This window comes from Podarcis pityusensis (assembly GCF_964106645.2).
Source record: "Podarcis pityusensis genome assembly, chromosome: 9".
In the NCBI taxonomy this organism is placed as follows: domain Eukaryota; kingdom Metazoa; phylum Chordata; class Lepidosauria; order Squamata; family Lacertidae; genus Podarcis; species Podarcis pityusensis.
Genome location: NC_138034.1, coordinates 75,084,280 through 75,111,124, shown reverse-complemented (window position 1 = coordinate 75,111,124; position 26,845 = coordinate 75,084,280). Strand labels below are relative to the sequence as shown.

At 44.3% G+C, this 26,845-nt stretch overlaps 1 protein-coding gene across 17 annotated transcripts in view; it reads right to left on the bottom strand.

Annotated features, from left to right (window-relative positions):
* Positions 1-26,845, bottom strand: part of LOC308485340 (CD209 antigen-like protein C) — a 61,045-nt gene that overhangs the window by 8,395 nt on the left and 25,805 nt on the right. For 2 of the 17 annotated variants that reach the window (XM_081021097.1, XM_081021104.1), the window contains exons 1-3: positions 3,790-3,981; positions 2,019-2,153; positions 530-640 (exon numbers count right to left, since the gene is read on the bottom strand). In XM_081021097.1, coding sequence (XP_080877223.1) covers positions 530-640; positions 2,019-2,153; positions 3,790-3,880 — 337 coding nt within the window. In that variant the 5' untranslated portion in view covers positions 3,881-3,981. The other 15 variants (XM_081021107.1, XM_081021106.1, XM_081021100.1 and 12 more) reach the window with 15 other exon arrangements.

The window sequence follows — 26,845 nt, the reverse complement described above, 5'->3', positions numbered from 1 at the left end:
AGATTGGCAACGGAGCCCACCTGAGAGGGCCTGGAACTGAGTCCTGATGAATTTCGGCTGAAAAAAGCCTTGCATATATCTATATATTTACGTAGGCTCTGGACACACCCACTTTGGCCATGGCCTTTTCCTTTGCAGCCTGTTTCCCCCAAGCATTTTCCTTCAAGGGATTGGAGCCCTAGCAGAGGGCAGGGTGGCGAGGATCAGGAATTGGGGCTCTCCCCCAGCAGATGAGGATTACTTGGGAAAGGAGCAGAGAATGGCAACTGGGAAAGGGAATTGTCCAGGGTGTTCCAGGGACTTGTGTTAGCCTATGCTTCCGTTCCAAGTGCTGGAACTCACTTATTCAGGGAGAAGAAAACAGTGACATTGCTTTCAATGGGTGATAGCTGTAACTCCCTCCGTGAAATCAAAGAGGGATGAAAGGGATAAATGGAAGGTGGATCCTGCCATCTCTTTTTGGAAATGCTGTTGGCATTGAAGGAACGCCCGTGACATTAGTTGCAAAGTATGCTAATTATATACTTACATAGAAGGAAAATCAGCAGTGTCATGGCAGTGAGGATGAAAATCTCAAGTACAACAAATCTTTCACCCGTTGGAGATGTGATGAAAGCAACCACGTTCTGAAAACCAGATGCTTGAAGAAAGAAAATTCTGCTTTAACCATCAGTAACCAACATACCATTCCCAGCCCAGGAAAAGGGGTTCCATATGCTGTGGCAGCCATCAGCCAGAGACAGTCCATGGTTCAGGGGGTGGTAATCTGGGTGGGTAAGCAGGTGAAGGAAGCAAAGCGAGATGCCTTGCTGCTTGAGGAAACTTTTCTGACCAATGTCTGGATCAGAAAACAGTAGTGTCTGATACTAAATGACTTTCTGCTCCCCAAACAAATGACAAGATGCTCCCTCTGTACACATAATGCCACATACAGAAGTTGAGCTGGACTGACCATTGGCTCTTATTTTGATACTGCTGATGGGGCAGCAGACTAACTGAGGAGGTGCAGTGCAGCTTGTGTGGTCTACCCATCTCTACCCACCCCAGCACCTGCTACCTGAGGCAACTGCCTCATTCTGCCTAATGGTAGAGCCATTCTGGACTCCATACAGTAAAGGAACACCACAGCCAGCAGCAAAGAGTGGGCTGAATCCTGGGGTTTCTATGGGGCTTCGTGGATCTCTGGCACCCAAAGAGCTGTGTGTGCTTTTCTCTGCACTCCTCCCTGGCACAATATGACTGGGTCCACTCCCTGCCTGTCTCTCCATCAACTTCCCTTTCCCATGCATTCCTCTACTTTATGAGAGACCTCGTCCAATATGACTGTGATACAGACTATCAGTTTCATTTGCTGCTGCTTCTGCTGAATCCTTTCTGGATGCTTCATTATTTATGGACTCTGCTCTCTTTGCAGGTCTTGGCTTCTCCATCCTCTTAGTTTTGTCTGTGAAACAGCAAGCCATTTTAACATGGAGAATAAGACTATGAACACATTTGTTGGAGTATAAGTCTCTTGTAAAGCATGAAAGTTCACAGAATTCACTTTTGTTGTCCTGCACTTAATCTCCCTATTACAGAAACATAATTTTTAAAGTAGATGCACATCTACAAATTTCAAGGATTTCATTGGAATAAAGTTGAAATGGTCAAAAACATCAGGCCAAAAATATGTCTCAATGAGGCATTTCCAACATTACACTTTGGCGTCTATCAGTATTAGACCATCCATGACTAATAATAGGACCCACAAAGGGGAGGAGGCAAGTCTTTTTATATTTTGATCCATTCTTATGTCTTGGTTAAGTATCTCCAGCACTCTTTTCCTATTCATAATAGTGCTGCATATGTGATTGTAAAATTTTAATTTGAAAAACTAAATAAATTTATAACTACCACCACCACCACTTTGGAGACCATGAGTTGGACCTGGAAAAGAAGTAGACGGAAGCTTTGCATTTCTTGTGCATTCCTCTACTTTATGAGAAACCTCATCCCATATGACTGTGCTGTATACAGACCATCAGTTATGGTTGCAGGTTGTTCTGCCTTCGCTGGTGCTGCAGGCTTTGTGGGTTTTTTGGGTTTTTTGGGCTTTGCAGGCTTTGCGGGTGCTGGCTTCCCCATCCTCTCAGTTTTGTCTGTGAAGCAACAATCTAGAATCAGATAAAAACAAATGGAGAATAAGACTATGAGCACATTAGGTAGAAAGCAGCCTCTATCAGTATTAGACCAGCCTTTCCCATAAATACATTGTTGTGTCCAATATAACTGAAACGTCTTTCTCTTTTCCTTTCGTTGGATCAATCTCAGTTTTAAACCAAAAGAGATGTTCCATATGGATTCCAAGGCATTTTTAAAAATGGTTTAAGTAATATAGCACATTCTCATTTTGCATCCTATTCCTCTCTAAACTCCTGGACATCTAGTTTACAGGGCTCCAGTAAGATGTTCACCATTTAATAGATAGTGTGGGATCTATTAGGGAAGTTTTTAATGTGTGGTGTTTTATTTTGTTTATTTTGTTTTTAATCTGCTGGCATCCGCCCAGAAAGTTGCTGGGGAAACCCAGCCAGATGGGCGGGGTATAAATAGTAAATTGTTATCATTATCATTATCATTATCATTATCATTATCATTTGAGGTCTTCAGATGTTCCTGGGTGCCAATTCCCTCCGTCACAGGCATCATGGTCAATGGTTGGGGATGACAGAAGTTGTAGACCAATAACATCCTCCCCATCCTTGATGGAAGGTGTATGCATTTAATTATATAACTGCCTCCTGATCATCAGAAAAGATGGAGTACTAGATCTGGTCTCAGTTGGATGCATGTAAATCCAATTGAGTCTAACAAGACTTTGGAGACCATGAGTTGGACCTGGAAAAGAAGCAGAGGGGAAGCTGTTACCCAGGCTCCCCAAGTGTGCCATTTTGTTTTCTTTTTGTGAAACCCAGCCTGACATCTGATGCTATGCCTTAAAGAAAGGAAGAGGGATGTTGTCTAATCCCATTTCAAAGCCATCTGAGCTAGCAGTCCTTGATATGCTAGTAAATGGGTTTTTCCAAAGAATTGTATTTTCTGGATCATGATCTGGATCTGGATTGACAAACTGGGCCCATGAATCAGAGCAGGGCACCTGTATTGCCAGGGAATAAAGCAGAATGTGGTGCTCCTGGTTTGCAATGTAGCTGGAGCTTTAATATAAGGAACCTGGCTGTTTGAGAAGAAGTGAAAGGAACTTCATGGCTTGGCCAGCTATCAAACACTTGACTGCATAGGGGAAGGAAGGAGGAAGCAGTTGTCTGGGAACAAGGAAAGTAACCTTACTTTGACCAAACCACAGAGATAAAGAATGCAAATGAAGGCTCTCATGCCCACGTGCGTCGACTCCCAGGCCAGATCAAAGGATGGGAATGGAATTACATCATGAATTACATCTGTTGCCAGCTTGTCAGGAGACCTACACTATGGACTATATAAGGGCCAGCAGCTGAAGGAGACAGGGAGATCTTGATACATTGTTCTATGCTCCATTCCAGAATGTGAAGAGAATGACCACCTGCCAGTCTGAAGTGTCCCAGATAATCCTTACAGATCTCCATTGGCTGGGGTGACTGAACCTATGCTATCTGTATAATGATTATTTTTGCCTAAGATATTTTGCTTATTGGTTATATTGCTAGCTTTGTACTTATTTCCAGTTGCTGTTGGCTTTATATTAGACTCTATTCTACGTTGCTGATTAATTTCTTTGCTAATGTTAACCAATTATTAAAAGTTTGTCTCTACCTAAGAGTCTGTCAATTCTCTGTCCAGTGGAATCCAAAGAACCTCTTGCTTGCCTGGTGGTTGCTATGGGCCAAACAGCACCTGTGCACATCCTTATAATGTACCACCACCCAGTTTCATTGGATGACCCTAAGTTCTAGTATTTAAAAGAGAAAAACCATCTGTAGTTTATAAAAGCTCCTTATCATTTAGCCTCTTAGTGACCTTTCGGCCTTGTAATGAGACCCTGCAATTATCATAGCTTGTAAGGAAAGTGTTACACCCGTCAGACCTCTTTCTGTTTGGATACCTTGGTGTTGTCATGGAACAATCTTTTCTCTAATTTCATCCTCCCACTGGCTAAGAACCACCTCCCTTGTGATGTCAGGCATTCCAAAACTCCTTCCATTTATGGGACTTCCGGGTCGGCGCCATCGATAATGGCGGATTCCCTCTGAGTCTCTGAGGGACTAGCTCCGCGGGATCGGGTCCTACCGCTGCGGCGAAGCGGGGGCCCTTTAAAAATCACAGGCGGGTGAAGCCTGTGAACGTGGGGACTCGGCGGGCACCTTTTGCGCCCCCCCCAAGTCGTGAAAGGACCCTTTTTAAAGGTTCGGGAGCGAGACGGGGTGAGTGGCGCGGTGCTGAGAGTCGACTGCTTCTTCTGCGGAGTGAAGCCGCATAGCCATTATCGGAGAGCGCTGACTTTTTCCTGGGACAATTCGACGTTGAAAGCAACTACCCATGAGTAGGATTAAATTGGATTTAAAGGAAATAATAAGCTAATTCGGCACCGAAGCGGGAAGGTACAAACAGGAAGTCTGCCTTCCTTTCTTGTAGATAGATCAAAGCAAAGAGACTGTAAGCGGAAACTGGGAAAGACGTTTGAAAAAGACTGAAATCGCAACATCAGGAAAACGATCTCCCCTCCGGATTGCAGGAGAGGAGGGGGGAAAGGTTTGAGCTGTACTAATCTGCAAAAAAATAAGGGAAAAGGAAGTTAAGATCCACCGTCTAAAACCTGGGAACGGACTGCCCTGAGATGAATGCCGCTCTGTGAAAAGCCTATCTGTAAGCAGAGGACTTTTGACAGCTAACTCTGCTAAAGAGATACAGTGTTTCTGGACTTCTCCTGGTTCTAAAGTAACTGTTTAAGTGCAACTGAAACTGTTGTTTTTAGGTGAATTGGGGGACTTATAAGGACCATTTTTGTTTCTAAAAGTTGCAAGCTTTGGCTGTTACTGTGTCCCCCTAGAGGAGGTTCGACATTGCTACAACAACAACTGGGTTAGAGGAAAATTCCATTCCAAAACAAACTTTCAACCATGGGATCGACCTTGAATTCTCATGAGAGTGTTATGGCAGATGGGAGAGGAAAGTTAGAGCTGGCGCAGGAAAAAACTACTAGGTCTGGCAGACCCTATCGGACAGACACTGCGCAGCAGCGAAGGGCTTCAACATCTGGAGCATCTGGAACATCAGGGGCTGCTCTTCCACAGGTCAAACCAAAAGTTATGTCGTCCGAAGACGTTTTGGCACATGCACTTGGAAAAATTAATGAATCTTTGGAAAATTTAGCTAAGCAGGTAGCTGAGACAAATAAACAAGTAGCTGAAGCATCAGTTAAAATTGACCTGAATACAACAAGCATTAATAATTTGGGACAGAAGGTGAATACCAATACAGAGTCTATTGAAAAATTATTACAGGAATCTGCTTCGACCCGAAAGATCGCTGAAGAAGCAAAAGATATAGCAACTGCTACTCAAGAGAAGATACTACCGGTATACAAGCAATTGGAGGACCACGGTTTGACACTGTCTATGATTGAATTGAAAGAGAAACAAAGGAATCTAAGAATCAGGGCTGTACCAGAACGTGAGAAAGATAATTTGGCTGAATTTCTTACACAGGAATTTACAGATTTTTGGCATGCCACCAGTTTTATTTTTCCAGAAAAAAGGGTAGTGTTCCATGCAGGGCCGTCTTTACCTGGGGGGTGCAAGGGGTGCGGGGCCCCAGGCGCCCGCTGCTTGAAGCTGCCTAAGCTCTTAACTATATACCTGTTATGAAATAATAAATAATTTTGATCAAGCTAGGAAACCAAAATTCATATATACCTAGGTATTACCGAAATACTCCCCGTAACCCCCTCGTGAAGATCAAGCCTGTTGGAACGGTCAGGCTCACGCTCCATCTGCCATTCCCATGGTACCTGGAAGTCCAGACCCATGGTTACAAGTTACAAGAAAGAAGATTTCAACTAAACCTCTTTCTGACACTAAAAGCAGTTTGACAGTGAAACAGTTTCCCTACACTGGTGTGGACCACAGTCTTGCCCCCATCAAATTCTGAAGAAATCAAGAGCAGCTCAATGTGTTTGTTGCCCAATGTTCTTTTTTTTTTCTTTTTTTTTTTTTTTTAACAATGCCCAATGTTAACTCTATATGAGAGTAAGGGTGCCTGAATTTCCAAAGTTGTATTTGTGATTAGTCTGCTAGAAGGGGACACCAAACGTTAGGTGGCTCCCATTCTCATTGCCTGGCATGCAGGGTTGTCCTTCTGTGCCTTGTAAGGTAGTGGCGATGGAAATCAGAAGGGGCAATGGGGCATCAAACACACAGAGTAAGGAAACAAATATTGGTATGCATTGCAAATAAATGCATTAAACAGAAAACAGGCTATGACTGGACCCTTCCATTCTCTATTTTTGTAGCCATCTATGTCTGATCTTGCAGAATAAGGTATTTTCAAGGTGTTTTTGAGGGCTGATGCCAAAGAGTCCTAGAATCTAGATGGCAGAGTGTTGATTGTGCATTAAAACAGCAGGGTGGGGTGATCTCTTGGTTTTGCTTTTGTGTAGTGATCATGGGATCCAGTTTCATTCATCTTAAGGTGTCTTCTTAGAGCCAAGCATCATCTGGCACCTTCTTACAAATATACGGCATTTGTAGATGACATTCTAATGCCATCCAGCAACCATCAATGCAATCAAAGGTCATCGCAGTGCAGTCATGGTTCAATTCATAATGTGGCGAATAGAAATTCCAGTAACTGAAAAGAAAAGAAACAGCAGCACTGACAAATCAAGATTGGATGTTTACTTCCTCACCCACTCCCCGTGCCTTCTACCATTAAAAAAATGTTCATCTCTTTCTCTCTTAACATCTACCCACAATTGTGATGGATTTTTCTCCCCAATTCTAACCATGTAAAAGAAGAAGAAGGAGAAGAACTGTGGGTCAAGACTGTCTTTCTTCTTCTTATATGAAATAATTTCTCATAGGAAACTACAAAATAAAAAATAAAAAATAATGAGGTCTCCCTTTGGAAGGCTCTGTTACACACAAGAACTTGCATTCAATTTATTTAACAATTTTGGGCAGTATCCAGTACAGTACTTCTGCTATTGCCAGGATTTCCATTTCTGCAACAGAACTGGCCCTCCCTCCTTCCCATATACACCCACATCCTCCTCAGATATGCTTTCTATCGTTGTGGGTTTTGGAGAGAGGGTTTTGAAAGAGAGATCCTTACTCTCTCATAGCAGAGTTAGCCCAGTAGTGATTGTTCTGAGCATATTAAAACCTTGTTAGATTTGCATCCGCCTTCATCCACCTCATCTCACATCCATCACCCACCCCATGCATGAGAATAGCAATGACAGAAACAAAAATAGCTAAGTCTACAACTGAAATACAAAATATAATCTATAACCACAAAGCCATTATAGGGTTGATTGAAATGGTATGATAACTCTCTCATATATATCTTATCAAAATCTAACATGAAGGTTCTAAGTTTTTTCTAATCAATTATCCATACAGTTGTACCTTGGGTTACAAACACCTCTGGTTACAAGCACTTCGGGTTACAGTACACTACACTACACTACACTACACTACACTACACTACACTACACTACACTACACTACACAGAAACAAAAATAGCTAAGTCTACAACTGAAATACAAAATATAATCTATAACCACAAAGCCATTATGGAGTTGATTGATTGAAATGATATGATATCTCTCACATATATCTTATCTAAATCTTACATGCTGGTTCTATGTTTAATCAATTATCCATAGTTGATAAAAATATCACGCTAGCCCCCACTTATTATCACTTCTAGTAAAGCCTTGCATTCTCCAGTGTCCATTGTATACTGAATCAAGTCCCACCACACAGATCTAAAATTCTGTTGTAAATGTATTCTGTAAGTCCCTCATTTTTAGCTCTCCAGGAACCTTTTAAATTGTTGTTAATAGTAATGGTTTAATATGTAATGGTTTAATAGGTTTTTTAAAAACTCCCATGACATGTTTGGGTTGGATCTGACCTTTGATCAATTCTAAGATCACATATAGCATTGGTCCCCAATTGGTGGACTCCATGACGCCATTCACATAACAAAAACTGCTGAAGAGATATCAAAATGTTCAAAGGTAGGGTGGCCCATGGTTTGGCTTTTGAAAAACAAGGGGTCTGCAGTACTTAGCTAACTGGGAACCACTGGCATACAGGGTTTAAGTTCCCAGCAAGTATTATACAAGCCCACTGCCCATTTGTAAAGTTTATGTCAGTGTTTGAAAAAGAAAAGGTTCTGACTTCCTTTGACTCCTTCACCTGGTCCTCAGACCCTTGTTGGCACAAAAGAGTATCTTTGCAGAATTCTGCTTTTATTCTTAAAAAAAGTCTTCTCCAACAACGACCGAAATCTTTTATACACACCAAACTCAGCCAACTTTCTACCATCCAACCAATCCACATACAATCAATGACCACTCCATATGTACAGGCATACATAGGTGAAAGGTTGCATGAGTCATGCAGGCTTTGCCGATTCATTGTAGGCCTCTGACTCATGCCGACTCAGTTCCTTTTGTATTAAAGAAACAGCGGCAAATTTTAGGCCATGACAGTTTACTCAATACCTTTGCCAAAAAGGATTAGTGGTTGGTATTGGGCACATCAATGGAGATGAATGTCATTGGATTTTGTTCCAGGAGAATTTGTAAAATTTAAAGCAGCCCTCTGTTAATCCAGTCTTGGTAACAAATACCAGACCAGTTCACTGTTCTAATACCAAGCTGTGGATGCGTGGGAATTTACTCTGACCTTGTACATCCATCAACACAACTTGAAAAGAATTGTTAGATACTTAAAGGGAACCATGAACTGTCTTAAACTGCCAGCTGACAGCAAAAACTATTAGGAATCTGCCAGGGCTTCTTCAGTTGTGATTCCAGCTTTGTAGGGGTTGGAATAGATGACCATTGGTGTCTCATCCAACTCTAAATTTCTATGTGTCTATGATTATATACAAGAGAGTGAGATTCATCTACCCTATCTTACACACTTACTTCATCTGCTCTTATTATTTTAGGTTTGAGATTGCTGGTTATTCAGTTTGTCTAGCAGATAACTGTAGAAATACTTTCCTAAAGAGAGGGTAGCTCAGCTTTAGGTTCTTGTTAGTCCTTTTGAAGCTGAGCTAATCAGCACAAACCATTTATAAGGATGCCTTCAGCCTCTTCCGAATCACCACATTCATTAGGTTAGAGAAGCAGAAAGAGTAGCCTTCCTGCATCTCCAAACTAGTGAGAAGCAGCAGTCACTCACCTGGACAGTGACGTGGAGGAGTACATATGTAGGTCTTTGGTAGTAGAGAAAATTACATGACAAAATATATTTGGAGAGGGAAAGGATCAATTATGTAAACAGAATCTGCAAGTTTTGGGAATTTATGCCATTAACAAATGTTGCTTCAAAAACTTACTGGAATTCAGGTAGTTTCCCTGATAGCCATTTCCAAACTGCTTCCTTGTCTTTAAAGAGTCCAGTCCAAAAAAACTTTCTACGAATTTTTACTTGATGGTTTATAAAAAACTAGAGTAGGAGTGGAAAGAAAAAAACAGAAAATCATCCCTATGAATGAGGAGCATCCCCAGACAATGTCCCTTTCTCTGGGAGACTATAGTCCTTTGCAGACATTGAACAGGCATAAAACAAACACATTTCAAAAGGAGCAGGTGTCACCACTGAAGGTCCAATCCATATTTTTGAGGGGAAACAGTGATCAAAATTATACATAATATTCCAAGTATGGTATATGCACTATTGTCCCCCTGATCCAAATTATGATGATGATGATGGATGATGGAATCAATGAAGTATCCCAAAGAGGAAATATTGTAGTGAAGAGGAACTTCACCTGCCCTCACCGAGACTGGCTACATATGTGTTTCAGTCATGACACAGAGTTAAAATTTCCAGATACTATAAATGACTTTGCCATAGAACAGTTGGACATTGACCTGTATAGCAAATACTTCAATTTCTGTATCCATGCTTGTTTGTTGGTTCCAGAGCTACTGGAATCAGTCTGGTTGTGGTATGCTTGATGGGTTGATGATGGGGTCTCACCTATGTCTGTGCCCTACAGCACCCTAGTAGCCTCTTCCTGGGCTAAGGGGCTGGGAGAGGGATATACCTTGCAAGCTCCTCTAGAGTCATCTCCATGATACTCTCATGCCAGAGGGCTAGGGTGGTGAGGGAAGCCTTTTTTCTAAGCACTCAGTACATCTCAAAGAGCAGAGGAAGAATCTACAAGATTTCCCTCAAGTATCTACTCCTCCTTCAAGACCTCCTTCCTGACTACCAGCTTCATTCTATTAGAGTTCAGCAGCACCAAGAAACCTTAGTTAGCCCTAGATGGTAGCAGCTGGTCCCTGCCCCACCCACCTCTTGGCTTGACTGATGGAGTTGCTGTCCTGGCTGCATATAGGTGTATTGGAACTTCTTAATTGGATAGTGATGATAGGATCCCTTTGACTCAAGGAGATCCCCTACCTTTTTCAATACTTGGCTTTGATGCTCACCTGTTCTTCCACTGTTTCTATAGAAATGAGCTTGGCGCCTTCCCTCTCACACTTTTTTTGGGAATCCATCCATGAGCGTAGCTCAGCAGAAAACAGATAGAACGAATTTGAAAATATAACCCAGCCATCTTTCAAGTTTCTAGTAAGGATGTCTTTGAGTTAAGCCAGAGGACGAGATGAAGAGAAAAAGAAAACAAGATAGGGAATTTAAGGGGAACAAACTTGTATTTCTGTGCAGATTTCAATTATTTTTGTTAAGTTCATTTCTGTGGCCACATGATGACATATACTCATCTAGGAAGCTCAAAAAGATTAAAATAAGAGCAACGTTAACTCTTCAACCACTTCATGATGCTGCAGGAAATACCCGGGGGGGGGGGCATAGCTGGAAAAGGGAGCACAGTGAAGAACCTTTTATTTGAGGGAATAGACAAAAGATGCATGTTCCTTCACAAGCCTTATCTGAACCCCAGGGGCCTTACCCACTTGTTTCCACCTGGATACTCAGGGCAGCATCAGGGCAGACTTGAAGGTTGGGAAGGGGGAGTAGCTGTGGTTTATCAAAATTCTCTTTCTCTCTCTAGGCTAACTGTCCAGTTGCGGAGGTGGGGAGAGGAATCTAGAGGAATTCCTGACATCCTTTTTATATTGATGTTAGAAATATTGTTGTCGGAAATAAGGAAAGACAAAGAGATCATAGGAATAACATTGGGAAAAGTGGTTTTTAAGATCAGGGCTTTTGTGGATGATATTTCGTTAAGAACAGAAGAACCAGAAGCAAGTATCACTGAAGCAATAAATATAATATATGACTTTGGCAAGGTGTGTGGCTTTAAAATGAATACGGAAAAGACAAAACTTAGGTAAAAAATATGCAAGAACAAGAGCAAAAAGAACTTCAAGAAAAGGTTCGCTTACAGATTGTTAAGAAAGCAAAATATTTCGTTATAGATCTAACTATGAAGAATATTAAACTGTACAAAAATAATTATGAGAAAGTTTGGAAAGGAATAAGGAAAGGTTTTGAAACCTGGAGTAGATTAATGTTATTAATATGGGGAAGAGTCTCCATAATTAAAATGAATGTCCTGCCGAAAATGAAATATTTATTCCAAACAATACCAATTATAAATAAAGAGAATTGCTTTGAAGAATGGAGGAAAGATATAATGAGATTCGTATGGCAAGGAAAAAACCACGGATAAAATATAAATTATTGACAGAAAGAAAGGAAAGGGGAGGATTAGCATTGCCAAATCTAAAATGATATTATGAAGCAGAATGTTTAATATGGGTAAGACATTGGATTAGATTGGAAAAAATTAATATATTGGATCTTGAAAGCTTTAATAATAGACACAGATGGCATGTGTATTAAGAGAAAGTAAAATGCAATAAAGAATTCACAAGTCATGTATTAAGAGGTGCATTATATAAAGTTTGGAACAAATATAAATTATATCTGGAACCACAGACACCTTGGTGGATATCACCGCTGGAGGCATATGCTATCAAAAAACTGAATATGGGGACAAATTGGCCAACATATAGACAATTATTGGAAGATGAACAAGGGAAACTCAGATTAAAATCCTATGAAGAGATACAGCAATATGAAGTTGACAGATGGCTTTATATACAACTTAGAAGTATATTCAACTCGGATCAAAAGAAAGGATTTGCAAAAGAGGATTTGAAATTTAACGTCACAGTGATACAGAATAACAAGAAATTGTTATCCAAAACATATAATCTTTCATTGGACTGGGAACTGATGGAGGAAGAAGTGAAAGAAACGATGATTAAATGTTCTCAGGATCTCGGACATACTATCTATCCAGAGCAATGGGAGAAACTCTGGCAAGAGGATATATGATTTACTGCCTCATATACAATTAAAGAAAATTTTGTAAAGATTTTCTATAGGTGGTACTTAAGGCCAGTTAAGTTGGCAAAGATATACTGTACTTTTCGCTCTATAAGACGCACTTTTCCTCTCCTAAAAAGTAAGGGGAAATGTGTGTGCATCTTATGGAGTGAATGCAGGTGGGAGGCTCTGTAAGCGCTCCATTTAAAGAGCCGCGTGGAGCGTGTGTGTGGCTCTTGGGGGCTTTTCCCTGAGGAGGGAGAAGGGCTGCCCTTCTCCTCCTTGGGGAAAAGTCCCCAAGAGCCGCATATACGCTCCGTGCGCTCTTTAAAGGGAGTGTGGCTCTTGGGGGAGCCTTAGCCGCACGCAGCCTCTCCCGGGCAGTGGATGAAGGCTCCCCTTGCCTGGGAGAGGCTGCGTGCTGCTAAAGAAGAAGCCAGGACAGAGAGTGGGATCCATCCCACTGGCTGTCTTGGCTTATGCCTCTCCCGGCCTGACAATGGCATACAGTTCACATCAACCAAGTTCCAGTTCCACGACCAACAACCTAATCCAGCATGTCACAGCAGCAGCGTTCCACACATCAATGGATGGATGGGCTTAGAAAATGGTGAGGACCACCGTGGAATCCCTCACTCGGATTGCCCAGGGGGACTGGAACAAGTGCCTAGTGGATTTTCTGCTGCAGCAGCACATCAAACCCTGCATTGTCACAGGTTGAAGCCCAGCACAGCTCCTCATGAACCGGAAGCTGGCATTACTCCTGGATTGTTTGCACCCTAATCTGGCATCTGATCCACCTGTTGGCTGGGAGGCTCCAGCAGCCCCCAGGTCCTTCACCTCTGATGACCCTGTCTACATCAAGAACTATGGGGATTGTCCTGCCTTGCTCTCCACCACTGTTACCAGGGCACTGGGCTAGGCTCCTACAAGGCTGCCACACCAGATGTTCAGGTCCACTGCCAGCATGTGGACCAAACACCCCACCATCTAGCTGATGCCCCAGCTCCAGTCACTGCTCCCACACCCAAGAACAGGGACAAGGTGAACGATCAGCCTGGCTCACAGACTGATGCACCCTATGAGAACCCAGTGGCCCAGGGTAGGGCTGAGGAATGGGGCCCCAACACTGCACCACCAGACAGCGCAGAGTCAATTACATCAGTGACACCCACGACACCAGCTGCAGCTTCATTGGCATCCCCAAGAACCCAAGGCAACGAGCTTCACCACTCCCAGAGGGTGAGGCACTGCCCTCACCACTTTGATGACTATGTGTGTTGATGGGGATACGGTTTTGTGCCTAAGAGGGAGGGGTGTTATGTATTCAGTGGTCTATGTTTGCCTGAGCTTGAGTCTGGACTAAGGATTCTGAGCAGCTGTGTTCTGATTTGATACATGATATCCAATCACAGGAAATTTCAGGATTTGGGCTATTGCCATTGGCCCTTAAACTCTCAGTTATGATTCTCAGCTTGGGAGTTTAGACAGCCAATCATCTTGAGAGTGGGAGTGATCCAGGACTTCAGAAATGTATATAAGCATTTGCTTTGCCCCTGTTGTCCAGTTCTGTTAGTTCAGTAAAGGTTCTTGCTGTTATCACTGGGTCTTGCTTGGTGGGAACCCACCTAAAATTCATTACCTATTTAGGAAGTGTTTCCAGTGAAGGAGAGCCCACCTTAGAGACCTGTGCAGATAAATGGAGGACCCTATTGTGACCTAGCTTTGTGGTCTGGGTACTTGCTGTGGCAACAGATCAGGCCCGTGGGTAGAGAGAGGGTTGCTATTGTCCACAGGTATTCTAACCCACATGCCAATGAGCCAATTCACTATGTGAGTGGCCCTGAGGACTTCTTTCTGATGATGGGCTTGTGAAACAAAGAGAGATTTTGCTGTTGCACCAATCACCCCACTGCCCAAGTTGGTGGAAGTTGCCTCGGGAGTGCTATTCAAGAATCTCTCTCCCATGGGTGAATATAATAAAGGACAGGTCTTTTAGCTGACCTGTTTTGATTGTCTCTGTTACAGCAAAGAATGACGAAGTCTTTTCTTTCCTCACCATAGAAGCTAAATCAATTCAGCAGATCAGGAGAGCTGAACTGAATATCTCTGATGTTTCCCTAGGGTGGCCAGGTGCAAAGAAGGGCACCACTCTGCTCTGGCTCTAAGAGTATTCAGCTAGAGGAGGGGCATTCAACTGGCGCAGACTCAGGGCAGGTTCTCTCTGTGCTACAATTCTTCAGCATCATAGGGTAGCTTACCAATTTCCTTTTGCAGTTGATCATTTCTGTTTTCAAGAAACCGCACTTTATCTGATATGTTTTGAGCTGCAGCAAGTATTTGTAAGTCTAAAAGATATGAAACAGTTTAAAACAGGAATATCTGAAATAACAATCAGCAAATATTAAGAAACCATTTCCAAACATTTTAAAACACTCTAGCGTGAAACACGAAGCAGACATCTAGGATGAATATGAGGACAGACTTGATTCTCTGTGGCTGAGATCACCAATGGAAAGCCTCAGAAGAATCCTGCAGCTGGATCAGACCAAAGACCCATGCAATCCACTCTCCTATTCTAAATTAAAACTGGCTCATGAAGTATCTCTAATGTTCCCTTCCTTTGTTCTCTTTTTCTGCTGGGAATCACAAGGTCACAAAACAATTCCCACCTTGAGTCCCACAGTAAAGCCAAGTATACACAGAATATTTTGCAGTTTTCAATTATGCTTTCTGAGATCTAAGAAAATAGAGGTGGACAAACTCTTTTATTAGTGGATATAGAGTTGCATTCCACATAGAGCTAAGGGGGTCATTATGTCAGTGCAAGGATTTCTCCTTGTGCAATGCAATCTTCAGCCCCTTTCCCTCTTTCCCCCATGTTTTCTGAAGTTTTCCCCACCCTGGAGAGCAGCTTTGGTGATGGCATGCAGGGAGAAGTGGGGCCAAAGTTCCCTTGTGCTAGTGCTAAAATTTTGCAGTAGCACAAACACTGTGAGTTACAGTGTGACGGGGGAGGACAGCATTTCTGGTGGGGGGATGTGAGAATCACAACCGTCTACTTTTCTTCCTGCTGAGAAATGAAAAAGTGAAGAGTTTCACTGAATATATGTATTGCTCACACAATATAAATCCCAAATTGAACTACAGGAATTGAAGTCTGTATAAATTAAACATGTTCTAGCAAAAGTGAGGATGTGTAAATAAAATGCTTACCATCCTTGTCCTCATATAATTTATCAGTCCCAACAACAAAGTTTCGAATCATGTTCATTGCCATTTGAATCTCCACTCTTTTTTTCATTTCCTTCTGATCTAAGGAGGAGGTAGGTAGAAAAGAAATGAAGAAATTGTGTTCTAACTTAGTAGTCTGATGAGCTGGGGGAGGGGATACTTGGTTTCAAACTGCTTTTAATATTTTTAATATTTTCTGCTCCCAGCCCTAGGGAGAAATGGAAAATTGACGTTTCCAATGCCTTGATTGTGGCTGCCCTGGTGCTCTGAAATCCTGTTTCCATTTGACCTGTTCCTTCTGTCATCAGATGGTTGGCCTTCCTTTGAAAGCTTTAGATTTTTGGTTGTCTAGATAGACCTGTCGTCTTTGTCCTACAGAGTGGGATTTGCCAAGCTCCCTCATGCCCTGCCGTATGCTTAAAATATGTAAATTCTTGGATTATTTGGTTTCCTCCCCCGAAGCTTTGCTTACTTTGAGTGCCCTTTAAAAATGAATTAGCTATGAAAATAAGCCATTTGTTCATCTATCCAGTGCTATTTTTCTAGAAAAAGAGACACTGGAACTTAGCATGAATGCCTCCCTTGTTCTTTTAGGTTAGCAACGGAGCCCACCTGAGAGGGGCCAGAACAGAGTCCTGATGAATTTCGGCTGAAAAAAGTCCTGCATATATTTCGATATTTAGGTAGGCTCTGGACCCACCCACTTTGGCCATGGCCTTATCCTCGGCAGCCTGTTTTCCCCAAGAACTTTCCTTCTTTGGACTGGAGTGTTACGATATAGAAGCAATGCAGCCACGAGCTGCTAGCTTGAAAACAGCACATGATGGAATGTTAGGACTGTTCCGTGGGAAACAGAGGGACAGTCAATTCACAGGGCAATGCACCGGAATTAGCTCAGAGTGTAATATGAGCTCTTCCTTTTGCTCTTAAACAGGAAGTGTTTTCTCTCTCGACTGCTGGACTTTGAAGAGAGCAGTCATGTTTTTTGTAACGCTGCAAAGACAGAAATAAAGGCATGTAAATACGTTTCTGTCTATCTCTTTCCCCTGCCCGGGGGGGCAGGAAAGAGGGGGTGTGTTCTTCTCACACTGAGAAGGATCGCCTATCGCGACCTCTGCCTGGATCCTCCTGGGGAATGCAGACAGGGATGTCAACAGGAGATCAAGCCGGGTGCCTGGAGAGTTGCCAGTTACTACTGATATAGGCTTGATTTCCGACATGGAGCCCTAGCAGAGGGCAGGGTGGTGAGGACCAGGAATGGGGGCTCTCCCCCAGCAAATGAGGATTAGTTGGGAAAGGAGCAAAGAATTGCAACTGGGAAAGGGAATTGTCCAGGGTGTTCCAGGGACTTGTGCAAGCCTGTTCTTCTGTTCCAAGTGCTGGAACTCACTTATTCAGGGAGAACAAAACAGTGCCATTGCTCTCACTGGGTGACAGCTGTAACTCCCTCCATTATATCAAAGAGAGATGAAAGGGATAAATGGAAGGTGGATCCTGCCATCTCTTTTTGGAAATGCTGTTGGCATTGAAGGAAAGCCCGTGACATTAGTTGCAAAGTATGCTAATTATGTACTTACATAGAAGGAAAATCAGCAGTGTCATGGCACTAAGGATGCAAATCTCAAGTACGACAAATCTTTCACCCGTTGGAGATGTGATGAAAGCAACCATGCTCTGAAAACCAGATGCTTGAAGAAAGAAAATTCTGCTTTAGCCATCAGGAGCCAACATACCATTCCCAACCCAGGAAAAGGGGTTTCCATATGCTGTGGTAGCCATCAGCCAGAGACAGTCAACTGTTCAAGGGGTGGTAATCTGGGTGGGTAAGCAGGTGGAGGAAGCAAGGGGGGATACCTTGCTGCTTGAGAAAGCTTTTCTGACCAATGTCTGGATCAGAAGACAGTAGCCTTCGATACTAAAGGACTTTCTGCTCCCCAAACAAATGACAAGATTCTCCCTCTGTACACATAATTCCACATACAGAAGCTGGGCTGGGCTGGCCATTGGCTTTTATTTGGATGCTGCTGATGGGGCAGCAGATTAACTGAGGAGGTGCAGTGCATCTTGTGTGGTCTACATATCTCTGTCCACCCCAGCACCTGCTACCTGAGGCAACTGCCTCATTCTGCCTAAGCAAAGAATGGGCTGAATGCTGGGGTTTCTATGGGGCTTTGTGGATCACTGGCACCCAAAGAGCTTTGTGTGCTTTTCTCTGCACTCCTCCCTAGCACAACATGACTGGTTCCACTCCCTGCCTGTCCCTCCATCAACTTCCCTTTCCCATGCATTCCTCTACTTTATGAGAAACCTCATTCCATATGACTGTGCTGTATACAGACCACCAGTTTCATCTGCTGCTGCTGCTGTTGCTGAATCCTTTCTGGGTGCTTCATTATCTATGGACTCTGCACCCTTTTCGGGTGTTGGCGTCTCCACCCTTTTAGTTTTTTCTGTGAAACAACAAGCCATTATATCATGGAGGATAAGACTATGAACCCATTGGTTGGAGTATAAGTCTCTTGTCAAGTATGAGAGTTCACAATGTTCACTTTTGTTGTCCTGTACTTAATGCCCTATTACAATAACATAATGTTTAAATTAGATACATATGTAGAAATGTAAATGTTTGCATTATTATAAAAGATGCAGGAGGAAATGACTAACATTAGGACCCACAAAGGGGAGGGGGGAAGTGCATGAAATTCTCTGGAATCTTGTTTTTATATTGTATGTTGATATGTGATTGTAAAATTTTGATTTGAAAAACCAGATAACAAAATAAATAAATAAAAAGACTTTGGAGACCACAAGTTGGACCTGGAATAGAAGCAGATGGAAGCTTTGCATTTCTTGTGCATTCCTCTACTTTATGAGAAACCTCATCCCATATGAATGTGCTGTATACACACCATCAGTTATAGTTGCAGGTGGTTCTGCCTCCGCTGGTGCTTCTGCTGGTGCTTCTTCTGGTGCTGCAGGCTTTGTGGGTTTTGTGGGGTTTTTGGGCTTTGCAGGCTTTGTGGGTGCTGGCTTCTCCATTCTCTCAGTTTTGTCTGTGAAGCAAAAAGCTAGAATCAGATAAAAACAAATGGCGAATAAGAGTATGAGCACATTAGGTAGACAGCGGTATTTGCCAGTATTAGACCATCCTTTCCCATAAATACATTGTTGTGTCCAATATAACTGAAACGTCTTTCTCTTTTCCTTTCATTGGATCAATCTCAGTTTTAAACCAAAAGAGATGTTCCACATGGATTCCAAGGCATTTTTAAAATTTTTAGGTAATATAGCACATTCTCATTTTGCATCCTATTCCTCTCTAAACTCCTGGACATCTAGTTTACAGGGCTCCAGTAAGATGTTCACCATTTAATAGATAGTGTGGGATCTATTAGGGAAGTTTTTAATGTGTGATGTTTTATCCATTGGGAGCCGCCCAGAGTGGCTAGGTAAACCCAGCCAGGTGGGCGGGTATAAATAAAAAATTATTATTATTGGTGTTATTTATGAGGTCTTTAGATGTTCCTGGGTGCCAATTCCCTCCATCATAGGCATCAAGGTCAATGGTTGGGGATGACGGGAGTTGTAGGATGACTTATCATTTAGCCTCTTAGTGACCTTTTGGCCCTGGAATGAGACCCTGCAAATATCACAGCTTGTAAGGAAAGTGTTCCACCTATTAGACCTCTTTCTGTTTGGATACCTTGGCGTTGTCATGGAACAATCTTTTCTCTAATTTCTTCTTAAGGTTGTTTCATCCTCCCACTGGCTAAGAACCACCTCCCTTGTGATGTCAGACATTCCATAACTCCTCCCATTTAGGCTATACCATTTTCTGATTGGCTGCTCATTATATCCAATCAGCATTCCACATAAAGCATAAACCCAGGGAAATGTTTATTTCAGATTTATTATACTACTTATTTTTTTCCAGAGTTATTAGTTTTATTTTTTTATTTAGGCCGGGTACATATATATTTTAAAGTGTTTTAAAGGTGTTTTTACTTTTTACTTTGTTGTACCACCGTGAACAGTTGTTTTTATCTATGTATTTTTATTTTGTTCCGTTTTATTGTGGTTTGGGGTGGGGATTGGTTTTGTTTAGGTATAATTGTTTTTGGTTTGTTTTGTTTTTCTATTTTGTAAATGGAGGCTTGTATGAGGCTTGGGATTGCTACCGTGGAGGGGTGAGGGAGGTATGGTGGTGGGGGCAGATGTTATAGGCGAAGGGGATCGAGATACGGATATGCTCGTACCCCTTCCAATCTGCGCCCCATCCCGAGGGACGAGAGTAGGGTGAGCAAGGATTACTCATCTCCGTCACTGGTGTTGTGCAATGCCAGGTCTATAGGCAACAAAACCGCCACTCTGCGAGATTTCTTTACCTTGCAGTGGGTCGACCTGGCTTGTGTGACGGAGACCTGGGTGCGCGAAGGGGCAACAGTTACCTTACGAGAGATGGCGCCCCCGGGTTTCTCCGTCCTCCACCAGTCGCGGACTGTGGGCTGGGGGGGAGGGGTGGCATTAATCTGGGAAGATTGTGTCAGTATCTTCGGCCCACAGGCAGAGGTACCTGGCCTCCCCCGAGGCAATTGAGCGAGATACTGTTGTTTACCGTCCGTCTGCGACCTCCGGCAGGCTAGGTAAACAAACCGGCGATCCTCCTCAAACGTGAGCAGGACACACCCTCCTCCTTCCTCCCTCCCTGCATTCCTTCCCAGGGAGGGGAAGAAGAGACAGACAGGAGTCCTTTCTACATGTTTTATTCCTGTCACTCAACAGTACATAGAAATGTGACTGCACCCTTCAGTCTCCATCAGAAGAGTCACACACTCCTCCCCTGTACTTCCAGCACAGGTCATATGACACACTGAGCTAACATCCGGTGCTCAGTACAGAGAATAGGCTCCACCTTTTCCCCAACAGTATATCTGCACTGTTTTGCATTCCAGCCATCTGGAGCTGGCTTTTGCCTTGGTGCTTTTTCCAACATCCTCCCCCAAAAGCATCAATTGGCAAAACATGATCCAGAGAAGAAAACAAATAGTTGTTATACATATAACAGTCCCCTGTTGTTTCAGTTCCACCCTTGGAACTCCCCACCACTGGTTTCACCAGTGTACCTCTCTGGTTGTCTGGCTTCCAAGGAATGAGTGCTTCTGCATTACCTTGGCTAGCTACCCTCTGTTGTGTCTTTGTCTCTGACTTAGACACTGCTTTAACCTGCTTTGAGTTGTTAACAATAGCAACACATGCAACAGCTAAGTTAGCAAACTCTTTTGAGTACCTCTTTGGTGGTACACCCTTTGTAACTCTCTCAGACCTGCGTATGAGGTTCTGATCCTCTGTGCTCACTGGTTCAACCTTTGGACTCTGTTGAGAACCAGTAGCAATCAGTGATTCTTCCTTCATCTGTGAAGGTCTATCCATTGTGTGAGATTTTCTCTCAGTGACTGTTACAACTGAACTCTCTGAGCTATCACTGTCATCGTCAGTACCACTGTAATCTGTGACATCAGAAAAATCATCATCATCATCTGAATCGTTTCCTGTGGGAAATGTCTGTACTATCCGCTCTTGCTTTGGAGCACTCTCTAGGAACTTTGTGAGAATCACCTGACCAGATTCAGACAAAATTACTCTGTAGAGACCCTTTTCATAACCCACAAAAATGCCTCTGGCATTCTTTACTCCACCTGGAGCTTCTGTTCTCACATGAGACCCGAAAACCTTAAAATAGGCAACAGAAGGTTTTCTATTGAACAGCTTCTCAAAAGGAGAACATCCCAACTCTGTTGAGACCTTTCTCAACCACACATGAAGATAGGACGCTAGCGATTCGGCCCAATATTCATGTGGCAAATGTGAACTCAGCAATTGCGCATTCATCCCCTTTTGCAATTCTTTGTTCACCCTTACACAGACCCCCCTGTTCCACGCTTCTTGCGAAACTGCCACTTTGTGGTCTATCCCTTTTCCATCCAGGAACTTCTGAAACTTCTGTAACAGAAAAACTTGCTTGTGATCTGTGAAAAGACAATCAATGTTAGCATCATGCATATTTTTAACCTTGTCACAAAACTCCTGAAACTTTTCTAAAGTTTCTTGCGGTTTCTCCATCATATAAACCCAAGAATAATTAGTGAAACAATCCACACACAAAAGGTAAAATCGTGCACCGCCTCTAGATGGTTCTAGAGGACCAATCACATCAGCATACACCCGCTGAAATGCTCTGTCGACCTTCTTGGTCTTGGTCACCTTCCTGGTGCTCACACTGGTGACACCTGCAAGAGAGATTTCGTTAGAAACAGAAGAATTACATTTCATGTAATCACTTTGATCAAAAGTCAACAAATACAATCCATCTTTCTCTTTGGCAGTAAGAAACAGTTCTCCATCTTTGTAGATCTTGCAGCTTTTAGCATCATAGGACAGTTTCAGTCCTTTCTCTGCAATCTGCGACACGCTCAGCAGATTAAATTTCAGTTCTGGAACCAGGTAAACATCACTTATAGTCAAGTTCAGACTCTCAAGATACACAGTCCCAATTCCAGTCGCTTCCAACTCCTGACCGTTGGGCTGTTTCACAGTGAAGCTTTGCTTCCTCAACGTCGAAAATAGTCCTCTGTGCGGGCACAAATGTTTTGTACAGCCCGTGTCAATTATGAACGAGTTCCCAACATCTGGCGTGGTTCCTTTCGCCATCATAGCCTTTGCAGGTTTCACCTGGCACTTGGAACGGCTTTTGCCTGACGCCTCAGGCTTCGTAGAGCTGCTCTTTGCTCTTCTTGACTGGCGCGGCTTCTTACAGTTTCGCTGTAGATGCCCAGTCTGTCCACAATTGTAGCATCGGACAGCACTCAATGCTACACCATGCTCCCTAGTAGCATCATCAGTGGGGGAATTAGAACTCCGTTCCTTCCTCCCCCTGTCAGCAACACCCATTGCACCTTGTTCAGGAACACCAACAGTTCCAACAGCCACAGTTCCTGCACTCTCCCCTCTGGGGTCAAAGCTCTCCACAGCTTTCGATGAGCTCTTAGGAACTTGGCCAGCATCATCTTGGCTCACCCCTTCTGGGGTAGTTATCCATCCAGACCCTGATGAATAACTGTCTCTGGTCAAGGGAGATGAGTTAGGCAAGTCTCCCCCTTCTTGGCATCCATTTTGCAGCCAAGCCTCCAGCTTTCCAGCCCACACTCTCAAACAAACTGTAAAATCCAACAGTTGTTTTTTCCTTTCTCACGCAGCAAACTGCAAGTTGTTTACGGTCTTTTGCACCTGGCAGCTAAACTCTGGCTGCTATGAAAAGTCCCTTCCAAGGGCACGTAAACTTGGTAGCCAAAACACTCTCTGGTTTTGTTTCGCTTTTCTCAAGCTTCATAATCACAGTCCAGCCCCTTTGCCAGTAACTTTCCAACTTTCCGTTACTTAGCAACAATGCATTTCAATAGGACATCTTATCTTAACCACAAGAATTTGTGGAATGCAGGCCTCTTCTCCCGGAGCTGTATTTTTCCAAAACGCAGCTCCCCGTGAAGCAGTGAATTAATCCAACTGCGTTCACACTTTTAGCCCGAAATGCAGCATACCTTGAACTTTGTTGCTCTGGAAAACACCTCTTCTTTCCACCAGCTGTCTGTTGAGCCTCTAGCTTCTTTCAGACGCTTGCCTTCTCCCTTGGAGCAGAGGAGGACAATCCACCAGCCTCTCATGCAGAGGTCGATGGATCGAAACCATCCTCTGCTACCATATGTCAGTATCTTCGGCCCACAGGCAGAGGTACCTGGCCTCCCCCGAGGCAATTGAGCGAGATACTGTTGTTTACCGTCCGTCTGCGACCTCCGGCAGGCTAGGTAAACAAACCGGCGATCCTCCTCAAACGTGAGCAGGACACACCCTCCTCCTTCCTCCCTCCCTGCATTCCTTCCCAGGGAGGGGAAGAAGAGACAGACAGGAGTCCTTTCTACATGTTTTATTCCTGTCACTCAACAGTACATAGAAATGTGACTGCACCCTTCAGTCTCCATCAGAAGAGTCACACACTCCTCCCCTGTACTTCCAGCACAGGTCATATGACACACTGAGCTAACATCCGGTGCTCAGTACAGAGAATAGGCTCCACCTTTTCTCCAACAGTACATCTGCACTGTTTTGCATTCCAGCCATCTGGAGCTGGCTTTTGCCTTGGTGCTTTTTCCCAACAGATTGTTCTTTCAGGGCTCTACCATCGCCATCAATCCCCAGCATTGAATGTGTTGGCCTAGTGTGGGGCTCTGAGGTGAGCTTGGCTGTCTGGCTGGTGTACCGGCCACCTAGTGCAGCAGCAGCCACCCTGTCAGGCCTGCTGGAGGCGGTGGCTGGCTGGGCCTTGGAGTTCCCTAACCTATTGGTATTGAGGGACTTCAACATCCATGCTGATGCTACTCCCTCCTCACAGGCTCTGGACCTGGTGTCTTCCATGGCAACACTAGGGCTCTTCCAGTTTGTTTCAGGCCCCACACATCAAGGAGGCCACACGCTGGATTTGATCTTTGGCGTAGGTGTAGATGTGATCATGTCTCCTTCGATGAAGGTGCCATGGTCTGATCACTATGCTCTGAAAGCCAGGATTGACTTTCCACCCCCACCCTGCTTAGGTGGCGAGCCGATTTGGGCTCGCCCGCAGAGGCTGATGGACCCTGATAGATTCCATCAAGCCTTGCGGGACCTTGCTCCCCCTGGCGACTCATTGACTGAGCTTCTTGAGGGCTGGAATATCCAGCTCCTGGCAGCCATAGATGAGATCGCACCTAAGCGCCCTCTGTGACTCCGCAGAAACTGAGGTTTACCGAGGAGCTTCGGAAAATGAAGTGGGACCTCAGACGGCTAGAGCGAGTATGGCGGGGTGCCTGTGACGCAGCCTCAAGAACATCTTATAGGGTTTTTATGAAAACCTATGAGATGGCAGTGAAGGCCGCTAAGAAGTCTTACTTCTCGGCCTCCATTGCATCCGCTTGCTCTCGCCCGGCGCAATTATTTAGTATAATTAGGTCTTTAACGTCCCTTGAAGGACAGCCAAATTTAAATAACAATCTGACACACAGCTGTGAGGCATTTGCGAGCTTTTTTGCGGAGAAGGTCCTGTTGCTCCGCCATGACCTCCCTGCCAATTTGGATACAATAAAGGAACTGGAGGCCCCTTCACTGTCCTCGGGTCCAGTATTGGACCACCGGATATCCCCAGCCGATGTGGACAGACTCCTCCGAACTGGAAAGCCCACCACCTGTCCTCTTGACCCGTGCCCGTCTTGGCTGATTAGAGCGTGTCCAGACGAGGTGCGGGCCCCCCTGGGGGATATCATCAATTTGTCCCTTGGCACCGAGATATTTCCAGGGGACTTGAAGGAGGCAGTGGTGCGCCCGCTCTTAAAAAAAAAATCATTAGATCCCATAGATCTATCCAATTACCGCCCGGTTTCGAATCTTCCATTCCTGGGTAAGGTGATTGAGAGAGCGGCTGCTGAACAGCTTGGTAGGTTTCTGGATGAAACTTCGGCTCTGGATCCATTCCAGTCCGGCTTCCGTGCTGGTCATGGGACCGAGACGGCTCTGGTCGCCCTAACAGATGATCTCCGCAGGCAGCTGGATCTAGGCGGGTCGGGGCTGCTGATTCTTCTAGACCTGTCAGCAGCCTTCGACATGGTCGATCACAAACTCCTGGACCACCGCCTCACCGATGTGGGGATCCAGGGCACAGTCCTTCAATGGCTGCGCTCGTTTCTCTCTGGTCAGGGACAGAGGGTGGCGCTTGGGGGGGAATTGTCATCGCGCCACTCCTTGGTGTGTGGAGTGCCTCAGGGTGCGATACTCTCCCCGATGCTTTTTAACATCTTTATGCGCCCCCTCGCCCAGCTTGTCCGGAGTTTTGGGCTGGGTTGCCATCAGTATGCCGATGACACTCAACTCTATCTGTTGATGGATGGCCATCCTGACTCGGCCCCAGACACACTGACCAGAAGTTTGGAAGCTGTGGCTGGATGGTTACGTGGAAGCCGGTTGAAGTTAAATCCTTCGAAGACAGAGGTCCTCTGGCTGGGACGGGACGATATGGGATTGGGGGGGCAACTCCCATCTCTTGCGGGGGCGCAATTAGTGTCAGCACCGTCCGTTAAGAGTTTGGGTGTAATCTTCGATACCTCCCTCTCTATGGAGGCGCAGATTGCAGCTATAACAAAGGCGGCATTTTCCCATCTCCGCCAAGCTAAGCAGTTGGCCCCTTATCTCTCTCGCCCTGACCTAGCCACTGTGATCCACGCGACGGTCACCTCCAGACTGGATTATTGTAACTCGCTCTACGTGGGGCTGCCCTTGAGACTGACCCAGAAACTCCAGCGGGTGCAGAATGCCGCAGCGAGACTCCTTATGGGGTCTTCGCTGCGAGATCACATTCATCTGGTACTATACCAGCTGCACTGGCTCCCGGTGGAGTACAGGATCAGATTTAAGGTGCTGGTTTTAACCTTTAAAGCCCTATACGGCCTAGGACCCTCGTACCTACGGGACCGCCTCTCCTGGTATGCCCCACAGAGGAACCTACGGTCTGCAAATAAAAACATCCTGAAGGTTCCAGGCCTCAGAGAGGTTAGGCTGGCCTCAACTAGAGCCAGGGCTTTCTCGGCTGCGACTCCAATCTGGTGGAACGCTCTGTCACAAGAGACTAGGGCCCTGCGGGACCTGACATCTTTCCGCAAGGCCTGCAAAACAGAGTTGTTCCACCAGGCCTTTGGTCAGGGCCCAGCCTGACTCCCTCCTCTGGCAACCTGCACAGAATTTTGCTTAACGGTTGCCATTAATTTGATTTTAATTAATTTTTATAATGAAATGTTTTAGAATGTTGGATTATTTGATTGTTTGATTATTTGATTGTTGTTAGCCGCCCTGAGCCCAGCTTCGGCTGGGGAGGGCGGGATATAAATAAAATTTATTATTATTATTATTATTATTATTATTATTATTATTATTATTACCTTCAAAGCGTATCCCCCAGAAGAATCCTTACTCTTCATAAACTCTGCTAGTAGTATTGGAAAGCTTCCTATCTCAA